This window comes from Odontesthes bonariensis, chromosome 22 (assembly GCF_027942865.1).
Source record: "Odontesthes bonariensis isolate fOdoBon6 chromosome 22, fOdoBon6.hap1, whole genome shotgun sequence".
NCBI classification, from domain to species: Eukaryota; Metazoa; Chordata; class Actinopteri; order Atheriniformes; family Atherinopsidae; genus Odontesthes; species Odontesthes bonariensis.
Genome location: NC_134527.1, coordinates 30,842,084 through 30,862,587, shown reverse-complemented (window position 1 = coordinate 30,862,587; position 20,504 = coordinate 30,842,084). Strand labels below are relative to the sequence as shown.

Sequence of the window (20,504 nt, the reverse complement as noted above, 5' to 3'; positions counted from 1 at the left end):
CTTCCAAACAGCTTCTCTGCCTGATTCAGACCCCTGAGAAGATGTCTTAATCAGGAAGTAAAACCAGTCAAACCAAATCTGAGAGATACTAATGACGAGATACTCCTGAATTTATTCAGTCACTTCTTTTTCCCATTTATTCATTCCTTCCTTTATTCTGTGCAGGAGGGCCCAGTTAATGGCAACATGAAGTCAGTGCTGACTGAACACAGGAAGATGAGAGGAAACAAATGCTTTCTGTGGCCCTTCAAACTGCATGTTGGAACATAAAGAAGACAGACTTCTGTCCCTCAGTTGTCAAAGGCAGCAACAGTAAACTTTATTGTAAATGCATAGCATATGTCAGCTTAAACTTGAATTAATTGATTACATTCCTGTGAAGAATATACACTTGAGCTGAAACCAATGTGTGTGTTGAATGACAAAGTCTACAAAGTGTAACATCCATGCAGAGGGCCCTGAAGCCAGAGCCTGGTCCAACAGGGGCCCTGAAGCCAGAGCCTGGTCCAACAGGGGCCCTGAAGCCAGAGCCTGGTCCAACAGGGGCCCTGAATCCAGAGCCTGGTCCAACAGGGGCCCTGAAGCCAGAGCCTGGTCCAACAGGGGCCCTGAAGCCCGAGCCTGGAACAGGGGCCCTGAAGCCCGAGCCTGGAACAGGGGCCCTGAAGCCAGAGCCTGGTCCAACAGGGGCCCTGAAGCCAGAGCCTGGTCCAACAGGGGCCCTGAAGCCAGAGCCTGGTCCAACAGGGGCCCTGAAGCCAGAGCCTGGTCCAACAGGGGCCCTGAAGCCAGAGCCTGGTCCAACAGGGGCCCTGAAGCCCGAGCCTTCCATCCTGATGCTGCCTGCTGTGGTTTAGTGTCTCCCTTAATCTCTTCGTGCACGTGTCATGTTCACATGTTTTGACTGATTTTTTTTGGATGAACTTCCCGTGGGGGAAGAATGTTTTGGATAGCATTTTTGACAGTAGTTTTTCCAGGCAAGTTCAAAGCTGGCACAGCACAGCTTTAAGCTTAAATTCACATTGCACTTCACAAAGTTTTAAAGCATCCGAGGTTGCATAGACTTGGTTAAATGCCAACGATATGTCAGGACAGTCACTGTGCCAAAGAACTGAAAATACAACAGGACATTAAGAAAGATAAAAAACTATTCGCACTGGTGAAGTGTTCTCACTGCGGCCTGTAGCCGCCCCGCTGGGGCATGTAGCTGGAGATGGGTGCTGCTGGCGACGCCTCGGCTGATGAGCCGTCTGGAAGCGTGTTCTGCTCAGTGTCCTCTTCAAAGGGGCAGAAGTCCGGCTGCTCGTCATCAAGCTGCTTGCAGCCGGAGGCGTCTTTGTTCTCTGAAGCTTGTGGAAAGCGGGAGCGTCTGGGAAAACGCTGGAAGTGTTGGCCGCCCTCCTGCACCAGCATGTCAGGGTTCTCCTCCGAGTCCAGTAACGGTTGTGTGGACTCAGACCGGGAAAAGATGGAATGCTGAGGCTGAGAACTGGGGGTCTGACCTTTATAACCACTGGAGGCCACAACAGACGAGTACTGGACGGTGCTGGCTGTGGTGTCCACCATGTCTGCTCCCTCGTCGCTGTCGGACACGCTCTGCCGAGGCGAGGACATGCAGGAGGAGCCGCCGATGCCACTGCTGTGCTCCTCAGACAGGTACTTGTCCTTCTTTAGAGACAGACTGGCCTTGTCCTCGTCAAAGCCGTGCTTTGCGTCGCACACGCCCACATCGAGCACACTAATCCCAGATAAACAGTGTTCCTTCGGGGTCTCCGTCTGTGGAAGAGAACGAGTTGAACTGAAATATCTCCCATCAAAAAACAAGCGTTTAGCTTCCTACATATGCATTACTAACGCGACACTCAGAGTTCACATTGATCTGTTTCTGTTGCTTTGCATGGCCCGGCCCCGGCCCCTAAACAGTCCCACTGAGGTGCAACTCGTGTGGACATTAAGTTACAAATCATCATATGCAAGCAATGATTTGTAGTTCTGTGCATTAGGGCTGTCACTTTCAAAGTTCCAACATCTGCTTGAGCACAGGGAACCTTTAGAATCCATTCAAAGAATGAGCGTCTCAATTCAGATGAATTTTTGTAAAGAGTGACGGCCGTACTGTCCATTAATCTTTGTAAGATGCATCATTCTACCGTCAAACAATGAGCACCTTTCTGATATCCTACCGTGTCTTTGTTTTCCTTCTTTTTTTATTTTTTTTTTAATTCTTACAATATCACTGGGTGTAATAATAATAATAATAATAATGATAATGATTATCATTGAAATCTTTAGGAAACCTGAAAATGGACCCCTTTATATGCTTTCTTATTTTTGTCTGGTTGCTTTGGTCGCCACATGAAACCAGTCAAATTTAAATAACAAAAAAATAACTCAGCATTTGCTGCTTCTGGTGCAATAAATGCCTTCAATGATTCCCAATGCGATTTGATTGTAAAGACAGACCTAAACAAGAAATTCCACCTTGAAATGTGAATCCCAACATCCATTTCTACATGGTCACAAAACCCATCTCATTGCATCAGTCACTGAGGCAGTCCTGAGATAGCCAAGTACTCCTACTTTAAGTACTCCAATACAAAACTAAGATCCTGTGGCAAATAAATATACTATCCAAGATTCTGAGCAGTGTCTGCTGATAGAGATCAGAGTGATAGAGAAGAGGAAAGATTCTTCCGCAGCTGTGTACATGTGCATGTGAGTACACTATGTGTGTCAAAGCTAAACGAGTCTTTACCGTCAAACGACAATCAGGAGACCAGTTTCCTATGGTGCTCTCTCCAGGGTTTGGAATCCGAGGCCAAAAGTTGTCCTCAATTCTGTCAAAAGAAGAAACTGAATGTTATATAGCCATCGGTCAACAGACTGATCTTAGAACTGATTACAGACGCTTCCATTCACAATGCATTTTTATGAATAGTAGCTGCAGCTGTTCTGGACTGAAGTTTTTATATGATCCGTCTTGTTCTTCAGATCACCGACACACAGGGAAATGTCCCAGTATGGGTTTTCTTGGTATTCGCATTTATTTTGTTTGTGATGTAGTGGAGTCGTGGAAAATGTATTTAAAAACACTTTGCAGTCAGAGGCACATGCTCATTTTATATCCAATGAAACCCTTAAATCCTTTAAACAGAGATGACACAGAATGGTGGGTGGAGCTCGACTGGAGCTGACCAGTCCAAGGAGACAGGGCTTTTCCAGAGGGGGGTCACCCCACCACCTTCTGTTTCATAAGAAACCTGTGGATAGAAAAGCTTACCTAACGGAGCAAGAAACATTACCGGAGGCAAATGTGGGAACGCTGAAGAGTAACTTACACATCTTTCTTGTAGATGCAGAGCAGGATGACGATGAGAACAAGAAACAGAAAGCCAATGCTAACTCCAACCACACTGCCCTCAATCGATTCTGGAGAGGAGAGGAACACAGGCTATTTCAAGAGGACCAAATATTTCATAATGTACCTTTACTGCATACATCTGGCATATCCTTTTGAAATGAATCATATCCCCGGATACTAATGACCTCCACCCCTTTTTGGATCAGCTCTCCATTCCAACTTTTGGAGGAACTGTTTGAAGCGCTGTCCCATATGAGCGGAGGGAAAGCATCAGGTCCTTCTGGACTACCCAGTGACATCTACAAATGCTTTAAGGAGACGCTTGTGCCACCGCTCTTTGATATGTTAGTCGAATCAATTGAAGCAGAACAATTACCACCCTGCTTATCCAATGCCTTAATAACACTGATTTTGAAGCCAGATAAACCCCACAGAAAATGTGGGTCATATCGTCCTATTTCATTAATAAACTCAGATGCTAAGATTGTAGCAAAGGCGTTTGCGAGACGTCTTGGAAACCATCTTCCTTCTCTGATCACCTCTGACCAAAATGGTTTCATAAAGGGTCGTCAAGGATTCCATAATATTCGAAGGCTACTAAATATTATAGCTGCGAGGAGGGAAAGCCCAGACACAGCAGTCTCCCTGGACGCTGAAAAAGCGTTTGACAGGGTGGAACACAATTATCTTTTTGAAGTGCCTTAGCGTTTGGGTTTGGTGAATACATCAGTAAGTGCGTGAAAACGATATATCACTCCCCAAGTTCATCAGTCACCGCAAACTTTGAAACATCCCAACCCTTCAAACTCCGAGGGACCAGACAGGGGTGCCCCCTTTCGCCCCTTCTGTTTGCATTAGCAATCGAGCCACTTGCAATTGCAATTAGACAAAACAGCAGTATAACAGGTATCAGAATAGGGAATGTGGAGAATAAAATAGGACTATTTGCAGACGACATAGTTTTATTCCTGACTCAGCTAAAGTGCTCTATTCCAAATCTCCTTAGGTTAATAAATACTTTTGGATCAATTTCAGGATATAAAGTGAATGAATACATTCTTAAACAACCAGAGAGAAGTTGTCCCCCAATACAAACCACATTTAAAAATACATCAAGTTTTACTTATTTGGGGATCAAAATGACTCATTCAACAGAGGACCTTGTCCCCCATCCACTAACTATAACCCAGTGATATCAGGAGTGACTAACCTTATTAATAGATGGACAACAATGCCAATTTCAATGATTGGCAGGATTAATATCCTCAAAATGTTTTTCCTACCCAAATTTCTTTACTTATTCCAATGCATACCACTTCCACCACCAACAAACTTTTTCCCAAATATGACTAAAATCTTCAGAAATTTCATATGGTGTAACGGATGAGCAAGATTACGTCTCTCAGATATTTAAAAATGATGTATTTAAGGTAGAGGGTACAGGGATGTTGCACAGATTTTATATCTATTTATTTGCATTTTCTTTTAAAGCATCTAATCTTTTTTTTTATTTTATTTAAGCACAGAATTAAGTATCAATGCAAAAGAGTTATAACTTGTAATTAAATAGCATTTGAATGTTATGAATCAAACTTTATGTAGATATGATGTAAGTATTGTTATGATAAATATATAAATAGATAAGTACGTCTTTGTGAGAATGAATGTTCTTTATCAATATTTTGTACTGTGTTGTTTACACTGGTGGAGTTGAACTCAAATATATTTTTGAGCAGGAGGCAAGACATCAATGTTTAATGGAGAAAGGTGAAGCTTTCAATATGTTTGCACTTCTTCCTGCTCCTTTACAGACATGGAAATGATTTGGCCTGTGTAAGAGTACAATAGAAAAGGATAAGGATTTTTACTGTATGTGTAGAGTTTGTTTGGAGAAGCAACAGTTGATGAAGAGGGTGGGCTTATACTGACCATATTTTAGTGTGGTGAATGAGTGATAAGAGCCATTTGCTGAGCCTCGGATGGTTGAAGCCTCGATCCACACGTCATACTTGGTGTTGCCCGACAAGGACTTCAGAAAACACGAGGTGGTGTTAGCTGGCACTGTTACGACTGCAAATAAGCAAAACACAAGACAAGTGGACTGGCAGTTAAGATAATGTCAGCAAAACGAAAGTGGAGAAACAAAACAAACTCTTGGTGATTCCATGCAACGGGTACATACCCTGTATTTTAGTTTCATTTGAATAAAATATTTTGTATTCTGTGATGAAGCCCCGTCGGATGTGCGGTGGAATCTCTTTCCACATCACTTCAGCCACATCATGTCCTGGGTAACCGTTCAGTTCAACAGAAGGTCCTTTTAATGGAGCTGCAACCAAAACAACAACATCACAGATGCTGATCACACTCTCCTAAAAGAACACACAGACGGACTTCAAACTCATTTCTTTCAGCTGAAAATGGCTGCACTGAACTATGCTTGTCAAGTAATGACTCTGTAAAAATGTAAAAATCGAAGCAATAATGTGGACAGTTTACAGTTGTGTTCACAAACTTTCCAGTTTATGGTGCTGCTGTTTATACATTTCTGTCCAAAGCAATGTGCCCCAGTAAAACCACTCACCAAAATGCTAAACAGAACCAACTCTGTGATACATGCATCTGATTTCATTTTCATTTCTCACAATAAAACCATCCCACCAATTTCCCAGCTTCCAGCTTCTAGCAACACAACCATAGAACATACCATCAAGATGGTCAGCTGAAAATACAAACCACAACGACTGAGACTGAGACTGAGATAGAGGTCCAAAAGTGGCCAACGAGTGCTAAATACCGAGCTATGACAAGTGAAAAGAGTCCAAACATAATGTCAACAAGATGTAGAAGAATAACTAAATAATACTTTATTAATCCCAAAGAGGGACAGCATTTCTCATCCAACAGCTGGCCTTATCATTAACTATCATCACAATGTGACAATAAAGAACTTTCCTTTAGCTCAGGATTATTTTCATTACTCTGCTGATTACTTCTAGTAAAAAATAGTTTCAGAGCTCAAAGACCATATTTGCTTTGTCCTAAACATTTAAATGAGCAAACTAACCTAAAAAGATCAATAAAAACATTTAAAAAGAGATGGAAGAGTGGATACTAGATTTTCCATTAAAGGGTATTTCACAGATTATTAAAAAAATGTTTTGGAAAAAACTCAATTCAAACAAAGCGTGTCAGCTGAACTTCTACAGAAAGTGCTCTGTTCCAAACACCAACTGCCACCAATAGTTGTCAAAGACAAATTTATAATACAATCAAGGAGTTTTTATGACAAAACATAACAAGGTAGCACAACCATGGAAAGAAATATCTCTTTTTTTCATTTCCTTTTTAATCACCAAATTCCATACTCTTTCTTAATATAAGAATGATTAAAAATGCAATGATTTACTTTTTACTGCGAGTCACTGTCAAGGAAAACATCTTACCTCCTTGCTCCAGATAGGCTTCTTTACGTGCTGGTTTCCCAATCTGTCCCATGTATATGGGATACACAGACACATTGTAGCAAACAAAGGGCTCAAGGTTCCCTGGATTTGACATTGAGATCAGGAGGTAAATTGTGTTATTGCATGTTAACCAACAATCAAACGAACGACTGACTGAAACAGTGTGCCAGCATAAGAAAATATTTACAGCAACACATGTCTATCACAGTGGATGAATAATCTGAGGAGCAAACAAAAAGCGTATTGTTCTCTGCATTTCATATCCTAGTTTATGCATTACCATCATGAAAGTATTTCATAGGTCCCAGAGTAAAAGAGAGGTGCATTTAACCATGAGAAGTTCAAGGAGTTATAGAAAACATGGCCTCCAACGTGCTTGGAAAAAATGGAATTTAATAGTTTTTCTCTTCTCTGTACCCTCAAGTTAGTTTAGCCTATTTTCCCTCATTTATGGATGCAGGATAAAAATCTGAAATCGGAATCATATTGAACAAGAACGCCATGACCTTTGAACACTAAAAAAGCTGCAGAGTGACAACAAGGGGTTAAAGGGATAGTTCGCCTCTTTTGACATGAAGTTGTATGACATCCCATATTAGCAATATCATTTATGAACATCTTCTTACCCCCTGCTGCATCCTGTGAGCAGAGTTCCAGCCGAGTTTTGGCGTCCATGAAGCTAGTCCGGCTAGTTGGCTGGGGCTAAAAAAATAAAGCGTCTTGCTTCTCAAAACAATATGCGTTCCAAAGAGTAATACATTTGCATCACAAAATCGTTGTCCAGGAAAAAGTCAGACCTCACAATCGCTTGGCGCTATTTTTGCCTCCCTTGATATCAATGCGTACAGCCACCTAGCGATAGCCGCACCTGTTACGGTGTTTGCTGCTCGGAAGCAGGGACTGCTCGCTCTGCTCTTCGGTCTGCACGGTTTACATTGGACGCATTGATATCAAGGGAGGCAAAAATAGCGCCAAGCGACGTGAGGTCTGACTTTTTCCATCGAGAACGATTTTGTGATGCAAATGTATTACTCTTTTGAACGCATATTGTTTTGAGAAGCAAGACGCTTTATTTTTCTAGCCCCAGCCAACTAGCCGGACTAGCTTCGTGGACGCCAAAACTCAGCTGGAACTCTGCTCACAGGACGCAGCAGAGGGTAAGAAAATGTTCATAAATGATGTTGCTAATATGGGATGTCATACAGCTTCATGTCAAAAGAGGCGAACTGTCCCTTTAAGTGCAAGTGTTTGAAACTGAAATATGAGACCCAGGCATGGGCCGGTTACGGGTTTCAAGGTATCCCACGGTATTAGAAAGTCAAGGTTTCAAAACCACTGAAATTTTCTGTCATCCCGTCCCTGCGGTATGAGCGTTTTTTTTGTTTTGTTTTTTAAATGCGACGTCTCATCAGAGAGAAAGTGAAGGCCCCTCCCCCCGCGCCAGCAGGCAGCTCTGCAGAGTGTATGATGGCTGAAGGAGGCGAGCCCCCCGAACATTCCCCCCCCCTCTGTTTTCTGGTTGCCGCGTAGTCGTGCACCAGAAAAAACATGCGCGGAGAACGACAAACAGGATGGACCAATTGGAATCCAGACTCTTTGAAGAAGTGCGGTACAGGCCCCTGTACGACCCTGCACTGAAACAGCATGGTGACCACATCCACTCCCTGAACTCACTTTGGGGAATTTGCTGTTGTTTCATTCACTGGAAGTGGCTTTGAGTTTGATGAAAAGCGCTAAATAAAACCGATCTATTATTATTATCATTGCATCCTGAAAGTAATAAGATATTTCCCCAAGTGTGTCCACTGAAGCACACTATTTCATAACAAATGGAACAGTTTTTTATTTGTCTTGTTTTTAAATACAGACATTCAAAATACACATTTCAGAGCTGTAATCATAATACCGTGAAAGCGTGATATTTTGGCCTAAGGTTATCGTACCGTCAGAATCTCATGCCGGCCCATGCCTAATCAGACCATTGTTAAAAGCGTTTAAAAACAAGAAAAGGACCACCACTGAAGTACTGCTAAAGGAAAAAAAAAAGTCTACACAACTGCTCTGGGAACAATTGGTTGACGTTACAAAGTTGGAATACATAAAGCTTTGCTGAAATGAACAGAAATGTTGAATCACACTTCATAAAGCATTCAGAGACTACCTTAAGCAGACTGGGACAAACTGAAGTCCGGGCTAGTTGTTACAATGGATGAAAGCACTCCCGACCATAATCCATAACTTGCAGATCACTGTGACTGCAATGGACATTGTGACCGAGATGACCATCAGGATGACCATCCTATAGCATCTGCCAGTGTCTGGGCGAGGTTCCGCTGAGAGGACTTCAGTGCTCATGTGGGGAATGATGGAAACACTGTGAGCAGGATGACTGGGGAACAGATCTGAACCTGGTCATAACAGACACAATGTTGGAGCATGAAGGTCCTCCCAGACCAAACCAGTAGCAACCAAACACCCCCTGCCATCTCTGCATATGAGCTGTGTCTGGGGCAGAAGACAGCACCTCAACAGGCCACATGGACATACTGTATGCTCTAAAGACATAGACCCAGAACTCACTGGCGGGACCACTTATCTAATCTGGCCTGGGAATATCATGGGTTCAAGGTGGAACTGGAAAAGTGTGGCTCAGAAAAGCTTGATTCTGTTTGTCACCTCAGCCAAAGCATTAGGAAATGGAGAAGTGTAAAACACAACCAAAACAAGCACTTCATTAGATAGTTACATTTTTTTTTTAAGAATACCAGAGTAGCAACAACAGAGTGGCAATCAAACTGTGTTTTTTGTAATTGTGGAGAATTCCGACAGGCTTTTGAGAACTTTTTCTGTGTTAGTTTAGAAGCTGTGCTGTTTAAATGATTTCTTCTCATTTTTCTGACACTTTCTAACATCTGTTGTGTTGAGCTACCAGCCAATGGAAGAGCAGCTGACAGAGCTTTCCTAAAACATTCAACTGCCCGGAAAAAGACCCAAAATCCCCAACGAGTTAAACAAAACTCGTGGATGTCAAGCAGACACAGTACGGAGAGAGAGGTGGAGGAAGTTTAAACCACATTTTTCTCAATCCTCACATGGAATAGGAGATCCCTAGCAAATAAATGGACAAGCCTGGACCACTCATGACGACGCAGCAGCAATATCGAGAATGCAACATTATGCGCTTCACCGAAACATGGCTGCAGGGTCATATAGCAGCTCTCTGCCCTGCTTTCTGCTGATTCAGGCAGGCAGACATCAAAAAGAGTTGAAAAAGCGAAGGCGATATTCCAGCGCCTGTCAAGAATAAATAAGTGGAATCCTGGACATGCCACTACGAAAGAGAGGATCTTTACATTGTTGGCTATGAATTCCATCTACATCATCTCCAGAGAGAGTTTACCTGTGTGACTCTAATAGCAGTGTATATATTACCCATCATCAGCTCAGCTGTTGCCAGGTTACAAACACATCATCCCAATGCATTCATGGTGATCTTTGAAGACTTCAACCACATCTCCCTCTATGCCACATTTCAAAGTTTGCAACAGTTTGTCAACTGCTTCATCAGAAAAAAATAAAAAGTTGGATTTATTCTATGCAAATGTAAAAAGCGCGTACAGCTCCTCTGGCTGCCCTTCATTTGGGAAATCTGACCAGTCTGGTTAAGGGATGCTGTGAGGCTTATTGGGACAGGCAGCGAGAATGAAACGTATATCAAAGGCTAACTGGTGATAAGGGATTTCACGTCAAGAAAAGGAACTGGGGAGATTAGATGCACAGGTGGAAATTCAGCACTTAATACTATATTCAGCCATTCAAATATACTTTACAGGCTTTCACACACGCACTGGAGATGTTCAGGAGGAGTGGCGTGTGAGCACAGATGTCCCCAGCTTTCACTACATTTTCCACCCAGCTCCCTAAAATCTCCAGAACATGAGACGGTAAATATTTCAGCGGCTGTGCGAGTGAGCATGTGTATGTGTGAGAGCTCTTCTTTTCTGCCGGCCTGTACGCTGGTTTCCGCTGGCTTCTGGCTATTAAAAATAGATTATGCATTCAACACAACAATGATCTTCATCTGCTTTTCTCGACGTGTAGTAAAGAAAACTTAATTTCTTATGAGCTGCCTCCTGCACGCTCCAGACAGCAGTTCCCCTTCACGATTCTGACTGGGAGAGTGCATCTCCAGCAGAAAGCCTCCCACTGTGATGTGCTTGTGTGAACAGCAACTGTGGAAAAAGATGGGACCAAATTGTCTGCACATTCTCCTGAACACCTCCTGTGTCCATGTGTGAAAACGGCTACTGATGCAGCCCCTCCAAGTCCATACAGCCTTATAGCCAAAACAGTTATTTTCTTTCATACACACTCATCCGGAGCAATGTGGGATTTAGTGTCTTGCTCAAAAACACCTGGACGAGTGGATTTCCCTATGGGATAGATGAAGTCATTTTCATCCAATGTTCATTTCATTTGTTTTAGTTATTAGAGTGGGGGAGCAGTGGATATGTCTTATACTGACATTTGTACAGCTCCTTTGTATTCTCAAAACATGTCTAGAAAATTTCAGGGCTGTCAGCTTCCAACAAGCTCTCAGTTTCACAGACAAGCACTTTCACTTTGTCCCATTAGACTGTGCCGTGTTTTTACATTGTGGATGTTAAGCTGGTTGTGGCGTTCGTGTTCAATATGGGTCCAACTGAAAAATGTTTGTACGTTTTCAATATTTTACTTCAAAAACAAGCAAGACTAGGATCCAGGTTAAGAAAAAAAGAATTTCAATCAAACGAATCAAAAGTATCAATACAGTACATCATCTGGTTCCTTCTGTACTTTCCTATTGTAGTATTAAACTTTATTACTATAGACACACTCCACCATATAATACAGCAGTGGGTGCGACATTATCACTAAAGACAGATTGACTAATATATAGAAAAATCTCTTCAATGTTATGTGTGCCTAAATCTCAAACCGCACAGTTTGTGTTCCCTTATTCTGTGAAGGAAAGAAATTACCTTTAATTGCTGTATGTCTGGTTGTTCTGTTTTCTCTCTGCCAGTCCAGGTTAACATCACTGACCCACTCGATCACATATTCTGAAACAGTTGTGTTGTTAGGAAGGTTCCATTCCAGATGCAGCCGACCCCCATGGGGCCACACCTTCAGTTCTTCCACTGGGGTAAACTCTGTAACAGATGTACACACAAAACCCTAAACTTAACATTCAAAACAACATCATTAATGGGATGCTGCGAAAAGTCTAAATGATTTCCCCCTTTCTAACCCTCTCAGTGCTGTGGTGGAAATGATATTCTGTTTTGGAGAACAATAAACATCCTCTCCACAGCACCCTGCAGGACAGAGGAGCAGCTGCAGTGAAAGGCTGCAGGACTGAGAGCTTCAGGAGGTCCTTTGTCCCCACAGCCAGAAGGCTTTTTAACAGGGACTGCTGACTTTGATGTTTCTCTCAAATTTATTTTTTATGTTATCATTTATTCTTATCATCATGGTTGTTACTGTAAATATATATATATATATATATATATATATATTTATTTATTTTTTTTAAAAAGGAAAACATTTGAGCCTCTTGACTAATTTTGAATTTCCCCCACTGGGGGATGAATAAAGTATTTTTCTATTCTATATCTATCAAACCTTGATTTAGAGTAGTTATTTTTAGAGTAGTTATTTAGTAGTTAACGTATTTGTATCTGGGATGGCTTAAAACTTCACAGATTTAATACAGCTCAGAGAACAGCAGCTGTCAGACACAAAGACAAACTGTCTTGTGTTACACTGTCTTGTTACACTTGTGTGTAATCTAAGGTACCAGTGGGAACCTTTGGTTTTCTGCCTTGGCAAGTTAAATTTGGGAGCCCAAACCTATCATGCAGCATATCAAGCTTGGATTTTGTCAGTGGGCACATGGTATCCAAGTACAGTCAGAAAGCAGTTCTGTAGAAAGCTCTGATGCAGTTGAAGAGAAAGTAGTTAGTTCCAGATGTGTAGTATACCAATTAGACTTGATGCTATTGATACCCTCATGGCTGAGAGGATAATGCTCAATTCATGGTAGCATGTAGGTTTTTCTTTTTCACCCAACATTTGGGTATTTGGCTAAAGCAACAGTCCTGAGAGATGGCACATCATATAGGTCAAACACGGATTGGATGATAGCTGGCTTGAACCAAGAGGATTATAAAAACAATGCATTTCATCACAATGAGGTAAAGTCTGAAAAAGAAAAGAGAATGAAAAGGCATTGGCACAAAAATAGCCTCACTGGACAATCAATCATTTTAACTATCACTTAGACTCAATACCTCCCCTTGGCCCTGCAACACGGGTCTTCCCCTGCTTTCATTCTTGCAGGTGGGGTGGGCACCCCTTTTTCTTCCAGGATCCAGCAGTGGTGGTCAATTAACCATCCAAATGGCCATTCAACACTTTAGATGTAGGGCTTGATGATCACTACTTCTTGTCAAATTAAAGAGCCACGTTACCTCTATAAAATGGAAGGTTCAGCCAAGTGGTAGAGCCAAGGGTGGAATTGGGATTGGGCCTTAGTTTCACCTGACACAAAATGTATCTTTGATTTATGATTTCGTCTTTCCCACAGCAGAGCAAAACTGAAAGACCAAGAACAGTAGGCTACACCTCAGACTGTCAATCGTATCTTTAGGACTGCTCCCAACTATTAACAACCTGCTACAACAGGTGGACATGTTTTAGCATGCACAAACAATCTTAAACCATAACAGCTCATCAATTCACATGCAGCTGAGGACAAATGTTGCAGGTTATACTGCTCTTCCTCTTACCGACATTACTTTGAGTTTGACTCGGTAAAAAGTTTCCACCTCAAATCTGAGCAAGCACCTGGCAAGCCGGCACAGAAATGCTCGTCTGGTGTTCAACCTCCCCAAGTTCTCCCACACGACTCCCCTTCTCCGCTCGCTACACTTTCTCTTTTTCCAGTTATTTGAGAATAGAATTTCCCCGCCAGAAAATACAATTACTTTGACAACATTGCTGGAGCTCTCCTGTTCACCACTGCTGTATGTTCATGTTATGTTCATACTGCTGTGATTTCAGTCTCAGTCTTTACAACGCATGACTGAGTAATGGTTGTGCGACAAATCATTTATTATTGCTTTATATTATACATGTGTGGCCTGCACTGAACAATTGCCATGGACACCTACCATGTGCTTTTGCAGAGATGACCAAGCATGCCTCAGGAGACGTCCCCACAGAATTGATGGCAGTGACGCACGCTTTCACAGACTGGTTGTCAGGGAGGAAAATCTTTTTAAGCTTTGTGATACTCCTCTGACTGGAGCTGCCATCCGTTTTGGACTTGTTGACTGGGATACTCTCCCACCCCAAACTTCCATTCTTGAATTTATCCTTTTGGTTTTTCATCTTTACTTCAAATCTTGATATCCTCCCGTTGCTAACTGGAGGATCCTGAAAGGGCAAAGTCAAAACAGTATATGTTAACTGTCAATTTATAAGGTACAACACTACCAAGTGCATAGAAAAACCACTAGGAGTACTTCTAGTGAGATTCCTACAAAATCCATGTCAAAAGCTACTAAAACCAAACTTATTTTGGTAACCATCTCTATGCTTTCATAGATGATGTATTCAAACAATGAAAATTAATTGCACATAGATTGAGCTCTTAGTGGTCAAGAGCCACATCTCAACCTGTCTCATTACTGTTTCATTGTTGCTGTTAATATAGACCGATGACAAAGAAGCCATTTTGATTGCCTAGCAACTCCAGGTTTACCAACCTCTGAGCCCTGGCCGTTGAATCCAACCTGCTCGACCAGTAAAGCAAGTTTCACATGGAAGTGTTCTGTTGCCAATCGTAATGAACAGAATGCATCTTACAACTGATTGAGAACTCAGTGGATAAGCTATATTTGAGGGCAATATTCCAGCATTAGTTAGCAAAAGACGTGCAGCAAACACATTTTACGGGACTGTTTTCCCAACTTGGTCCTGTTCAGTGGTGGACTTGTAAAGAAACTGTACCACAAAGAGGGATCAGTTCCAACTCTCAATGTCTGAACCTCAGATGAGGGAAATGTAAGTATCTGAGAAATAATTTGTTTCGAATAATTAAAATGTTTTCAATTGCCCTTTACTTTGTTTAATTGAATGCGTTCTAATTGAACAGTTATGATCTGTAATTGGGTCAACGTGCTGCTGTGTGAATAAGGTGTGTTTTAAGTACAACGCGTACAACACAGTGCACTGCTATCTGTGTGTTAACATTACATTATCTGAATGTGTCTGATAAAGATGTAGGTCTCCAAGAACCATTATTTAATTACGTTAATATATACAAAATGTTTAAACACAGGAATTAACGATACACATGCATTACTATGCTGTGGAAAACTCCAGCTCAGTCCACGACTGTTGATGAGAAAGCATTGTTTACTAGCATCTGATGCTAACTTACATTGCAACACTACTAAACAACATCCGTCTCAGATCAGTTAGTTCCTTCTTTATTTCTTTGTATAAATAGAGTGGGTTTGATATGACTGGAGAAATAGCATCATTGTATTTGTTTACTACATTAAATTGCACTCCGGACACCCAGGTTCTGATGACAGGTAACGCATGTAAACACACATTTTGATATAAACTCATGTCAGTACCAGCTAGCATGACAACATACAAACATACATAAACTAACCCCAAGTTGTTGCTCACTCTTTCTCATTCTCACTCTCCAAAAAGCCCTTTCAGTAAGGGTGAGAGGAGGACCACTTTGCTTGAACCTACAGATATTTTGACCAAAGCCTGTCTTATATATTTTAATAAAAGCTCAGGAAATTTGGTCAAATTGTTAAAAAGGTCATGTCACCCTTAATGAATGTTAAACTGGTCTGTAATTCTTCATGAAGTATACATAAATTACAAATAGATGTCAGATAATATTTCAGACTCAGATTACAATTTTGCAATAATTGAAATGTCAAAAAAAATGATTAATTTATCATTCAGTTAAAGAGGTCTGTGTTAAACTGAATATGATGTGGGAATTTACCTTACAAATTAACTGCACGTATCGTTCAGTTATGCCATTCTCAATAGTGGTTTTCCATAAATCCGGTTTACTTGATGGTCCTTAGCCAAACAAAAAGATAAGGAAAACAATAGTTAATTAAAGAAAGAAAGAAAGTAAAAACAGAATCATCACAGCATGTATCTTTACCTAAATCCTAAATAAAGAATGGACTGTAATTATATAGCACTTTTCTAGTCTAGCTGACCACTCAAAGAGCTTTTACATATGTACATATACATAATTTTAAGAAAAAAAATACTATATCGTTATCGGGACATAAAATTTTGTCCATATCGCAGAGCACTAGTCCAGGCGCCTACAGTTTGTGTCTGTAGTGCAACTCCCCCAGCAGACAACAGCATAGAACAGTGCACTCTCAGTGATAGTGTGATAAAACATGCACAGCATATCACTGCAGACACTGAAGGACCTGAGCCGTCTCAGGAAGAAGAGACGGCTCTGAAATGTCCAAAAGAGCAACAAGAGTAAAAGTTAAAAATACAAAAAAAAAGATTTGGTTGTCTTTTATTGTATTGTACTTTCCCTTTGTGTTTTAACTCTGAAACAGCAGCTGTAATACTCACGGTCCTCCGGCGTTCTTTTGGTAGCATTGGTACTCCAGTTGCTCCAGTAACCGTAGTCCTTTAAATGATTTTTGCAGCGTACCTGAGTGGTATAAACTGTGTCTGGTATAAGGTTCTGGAGTCTGTAGGATTGTATATACTTGTCAGTATCTGCAAGAGGTACCTATAAAATGTAAAACACATCTCTCAGTGACCTGCTAATACAATAAAACCCACGCATGATTAAAAGACAGATGACATCATTAAAAAAAAACATATAAGCTTCTTCAGGTAAGAAAGAGAGATACAGGAGGTCATTCCTGCATTATGAAAGCCTTAATGACTGTTTAGACTAAAGAAATGACTGCAACAATATTTCCCATAGGTATAAATAAAGTTTTTTTCTATTTTCTTCAGAGTTAATACAACAAGATATTTTATGTTTAGTTTTTAACAATATAAAAATTCTACTCAACAATACTTACATAGGTCCAATCGTGAGATCCCCGAGGACAAAATCGTATTTGATATATCAATTTCACATACACTTTATCGATTGGATGACTCCAATTTATGAGTAGGGAAATAGGGAAACTCTTCTCTGAGATGGCTTTGACCTCTGATGGAGGGTTTGTTTTCACTGCAACAACACGCCAAGCAAGCAATGAGGAACAAAGACGAATCATAACTGCAATAGCACACTTGAGTCACGTTCATCCAGACATTAAGTTGACCAGAATACAACAAGAACACAAAAATGTCTGGACTGTGGAAGCATGCATCACTTTTACTTACCAAAGAAGTTCGCATCATTTTTCAGATGCTCAGACTCTACGGTTCCCAGTTTATTATGTGCCTCCACCCAAATATCTAAAGGCATAAAGTTGGGGTACGTGTCGAAAGACACTTGGGCTTCGCTGTTAGGTGTTGATGTATTATACTTGTTTTCACTGCGGACAAGAAATTCATTCAGAAGAACCCATCAATAATGTTACTCAATGGTACATATACTTACTCTCATTTCCTTCATGTTTTCTCAAGTCTGATTGTCTATGTGAAGCTAGTTATAAAGATATTATGTGCAGAATTAAAAGAATTTTACAGAGTAAACTGCATGTCCAAAAGGAGCTTTAAGGAAATGTAGATGAATACAAGAATCTATAAACTATTAGTAAACAGCAGGCACTGAATGATCAAGAACCTAGCAGCACATTTTGATATTAACAGAAGATTGTACAGTGCATTCATATTTTAACAGAAGTTATTCTACGATGAACTAATTAATCAAAAGCTGAAATGCTGCAAACATGTAATGATAACTTCAAAGTAACAATGGTAATGCAGTGGACTCACTTCATTCCTTTAACTATCAGCAAGTATGTTGTACGCATTTCATTAGTTTGACGTCCAACTGCTTTCCACGTGCAACTGATTGTTGGAGAGATGTAAGTTTTCTCTTGAACTGCTATACAGGAAAGATTTTCTGGTTTCTCTGGACGATCTGATGTTGGGACAAACATAAAAACATCTCAACTATTATTGTTTTCCTCCAAAAAACCTGAGTAAATGACACATTGTCATTCAAACAACTTTCCTTTTTTCTTTTGAGCCGTTTCCACAGCCAAAGAAAAACTAAACTGGAAATACTATAACCAGTAACTGCGGGATTAGCGTGAGTACTCACAAGTACAATAAGTCATGTTTTTGATTGTAACAAAACTTACAGCCTTTCGTGAGCCAAATCCCTGCCATGAATTTTCCTTTATTCAGGACAACATAGGGCGACCTTTTGTTGCAGAGACAGTGCAACCATCCAGGTTCCTCGTTTGTGATGGGGACAGTGACATTAAGAGCTGTTCTGTTGATCTTCGTGTAGTATTCTCTGGATACAGTCGTCTTGGACAGATTCCAGTAGAGATCATCTACAGTGACCTCAGCTGTGTTTGTGATCACGCATGTAGCCGTGAAGTTAGTCCCAATCTCCAGGAAAGGATTCTGTGGAGCTGTCACCAAATAGCTGTTGTAGTCTGAAGACCAAACCCCCCCACCACCCAACAAACAAAAAGGGGAAAAAAGATTCAAACTCAACCAATACATCCGCAAATACATCATACAAAGAGGATTTCTTTATAAATATATACATTTTGTTTGTATTGGCCCTCGTAAATAAACAAAAAGTTTGGAACCACTAGTCAACATTGCAAACACAAATGGTTTCTTAAAACCGTGTTAATAAACTAGGCTGATATTAAGACATCGTATACCAGTCAAACGCTGATTTGGCCTCTGCAGAAACTCAGAATACTTCTTAAAGGGACAGTTCGCCTCTTTTGACATGAAGCTGTATGATATCCCATATTAGCAACATCATTTATGAACATCTTCTTACCCCCTGCTGCGTCCTGTGAGCAGAGTTCCAGCCGAGTTTTGGCGTCCACGAAGCTAGTCCGGCTAGTTGGCTGGGGCTAAAAAAATAAAGCGTCTTGCTTCTCAAAACAATATGCGTTCAACAGAGTAATACATTTGCATCACAAAATCGTTGTGCATGAAAAAGTCAGACCTCACATTGCTTGGCGCTATTTTCTCTCCCTTCGTATCACTGCCTGCTGCCGCCTGCTGACAGCTGCACCTGTTACGGTGTTTGCTGCTCGGAAGCAGGGGACTGCTCGGTCTGCTCTTCGGTCTGCACAGTTTACATCGGACGCATTGATATCAAGGGAGGCAAAGATAGCGCCAAGCAAAGTGAGGTCTGACTTTTTTCTGGAGAACGATTTTGTGATGCAAATGTATTACTCTTTTGAACGCATTTTGTTTTGAGAAGCAAGACGCTTTATTTTTCTAGCCCCAGCCAACTAGCCGGACTAGCTTCGTGGACGCCAAAACGAGGCTGGAACTCGGCTCACAGGACGCAGCAGGGGGTAAGAAGATGTTCATAAATGATGTTGCTAATATGGGATGTCATACTGCTTCATGTCAAAAGAGGCGAACTGTCCCTTTAAGAGAGCTGGGCTTAAACCAATACTGCAAACCTCAATGAAGCAATGTTGGAAAGAAGAGAGGGCCAAGATGCCTCCAAAAAGATGTGAAAGTAGAGAAAACCAGGGGTTCAACAAGCTGTTGACTCATACATTTTCACACACTGCTTCTCCAGCTCAGCCTTGGTTTGCTTTACATCATGTAATAATGTTAGATGTTGTTCTGAGTTGGCATTTAGCTCATTTTAGGACCTGATGAGGACCAGCTCTTTTTTTTTTTCATAATATCCTTATATAAATCCTACTGACCGTCTTTCGCAAGGAACAAGGAGGCGAGGCAAGCTAATCCACACAGCTGGAACAGCCTGGCAGACACCATGACGAAGACTACATGGGACAGAAATGAAGAGTGCGTCAAGAAAGGACAAGAGCCACACACACCATACAGAATTAGTCTTAAAGGAAACCCATACCAATCCTAACCTCTGTCTACCTCTCCAGCCTTAAGAGACCTAGGACCCTAAGACCTAAAGAAATGTGACAACGTTAGCACATAATAAATAATCCCACCCAACTACAGCACAGTAATAATAACGGGAGCGTGCTGGTAACGTCGTACATCGTGATGGCGACATAGTGTTTTTATCAGAGTGCTCATAGTGCCTTCCCCGCCAACTACATTGTTCCTTCAGTCGCAGTATACAGGTTGTTACTTACCTAAGAAGGTGTTCAAGCTCAGTCATCAAGGTTAAAACTTAAAAATCGTCGAAATAAGTTGGGTCAGTTTTTCTCACCGTCTGAGTCACGTCCCTGCCAGCGGTTCTCATTTGGCCCCACCCACTTCCCGTCCAGCAACATTTGTGTTCCAAAAACGTTGCGACGCTGCGGGCTTCTGCGCGAGCTCACAGCATAGTGATGGTCCCAGCTCATGTCTGCTGGGAGTCCTCACTGCTGCGTATGGTTTGCGAATCTGTTTCAAACACACATTGCTTCCTGATTGGACAGAAAAACTGTCAATCAACTCAGTGAGACGTT

The 20,504-nt window shown here is 41.3% G+C and overlaps 1 protein-coding gene across 4 annotated transcripts; it reads right to left on the bottom strand.

Annotated features, from left to right (window-relative positions):
- Window positions 1-290: 290 nt before the first annotated feature.
- On the bottom strand, window positions 291-20,414 carry il6st (interleukin 6 cytokine family signal transduce). Of its 4 annotated transcripts, none has more exons than XM_075456633.1 (17): window positions 20,187-20,310; window positions 19,943-19,996; window positions 19,779-19,856; window positions 18,219-18,521; window positions 17,848-17,995; window positions 17,290-17,444; window positions 16,980-17,134; window positions 16,516-16,678; window positions 15,911-15,990; window positions 14,043-14,307; window positions 11,850-12,020; window positions 6,808-6,909; window positions 5,544-5,690; window positions 5,291-5,431; window positions 3,339-3,429; window positions 2,756-2,837; window positions 291-1,776 (listed from the first exon to the last, which is right to left on the bottom strand). In XM_075456633.1, the coding sequence occupies exons 3-17, from the start codon at window positions 19,846-19,848 to the stop codon at window positions 1,171-1,173; spliced, it is 2,679 nt and encodes an 892-aa protein (XP_075312748.1). In that variant the 5' UTR covers window positions 19,849-19,856; window positions 19,943-19,996; window positions 20,187-20,310; the 3' UTR covers window positions 291-1,170. The 4 variants fall into 4 exon arrangements, with proteins under 4 accessions (XP_075312748.1, XP_075312749.1, XP_075312746.1 ...); XM_075456634.1 differs by having other exon boundaries at window positions 19,953-19,996; XM_075456631.1 differs by lacking the exon at window positions 19,943-19,996 and having other exon boundaries at window positions 20,264-20,414.
- Between the last annotated feature and the right edge of the window lie 90 nt (window positions 20,415-20,504).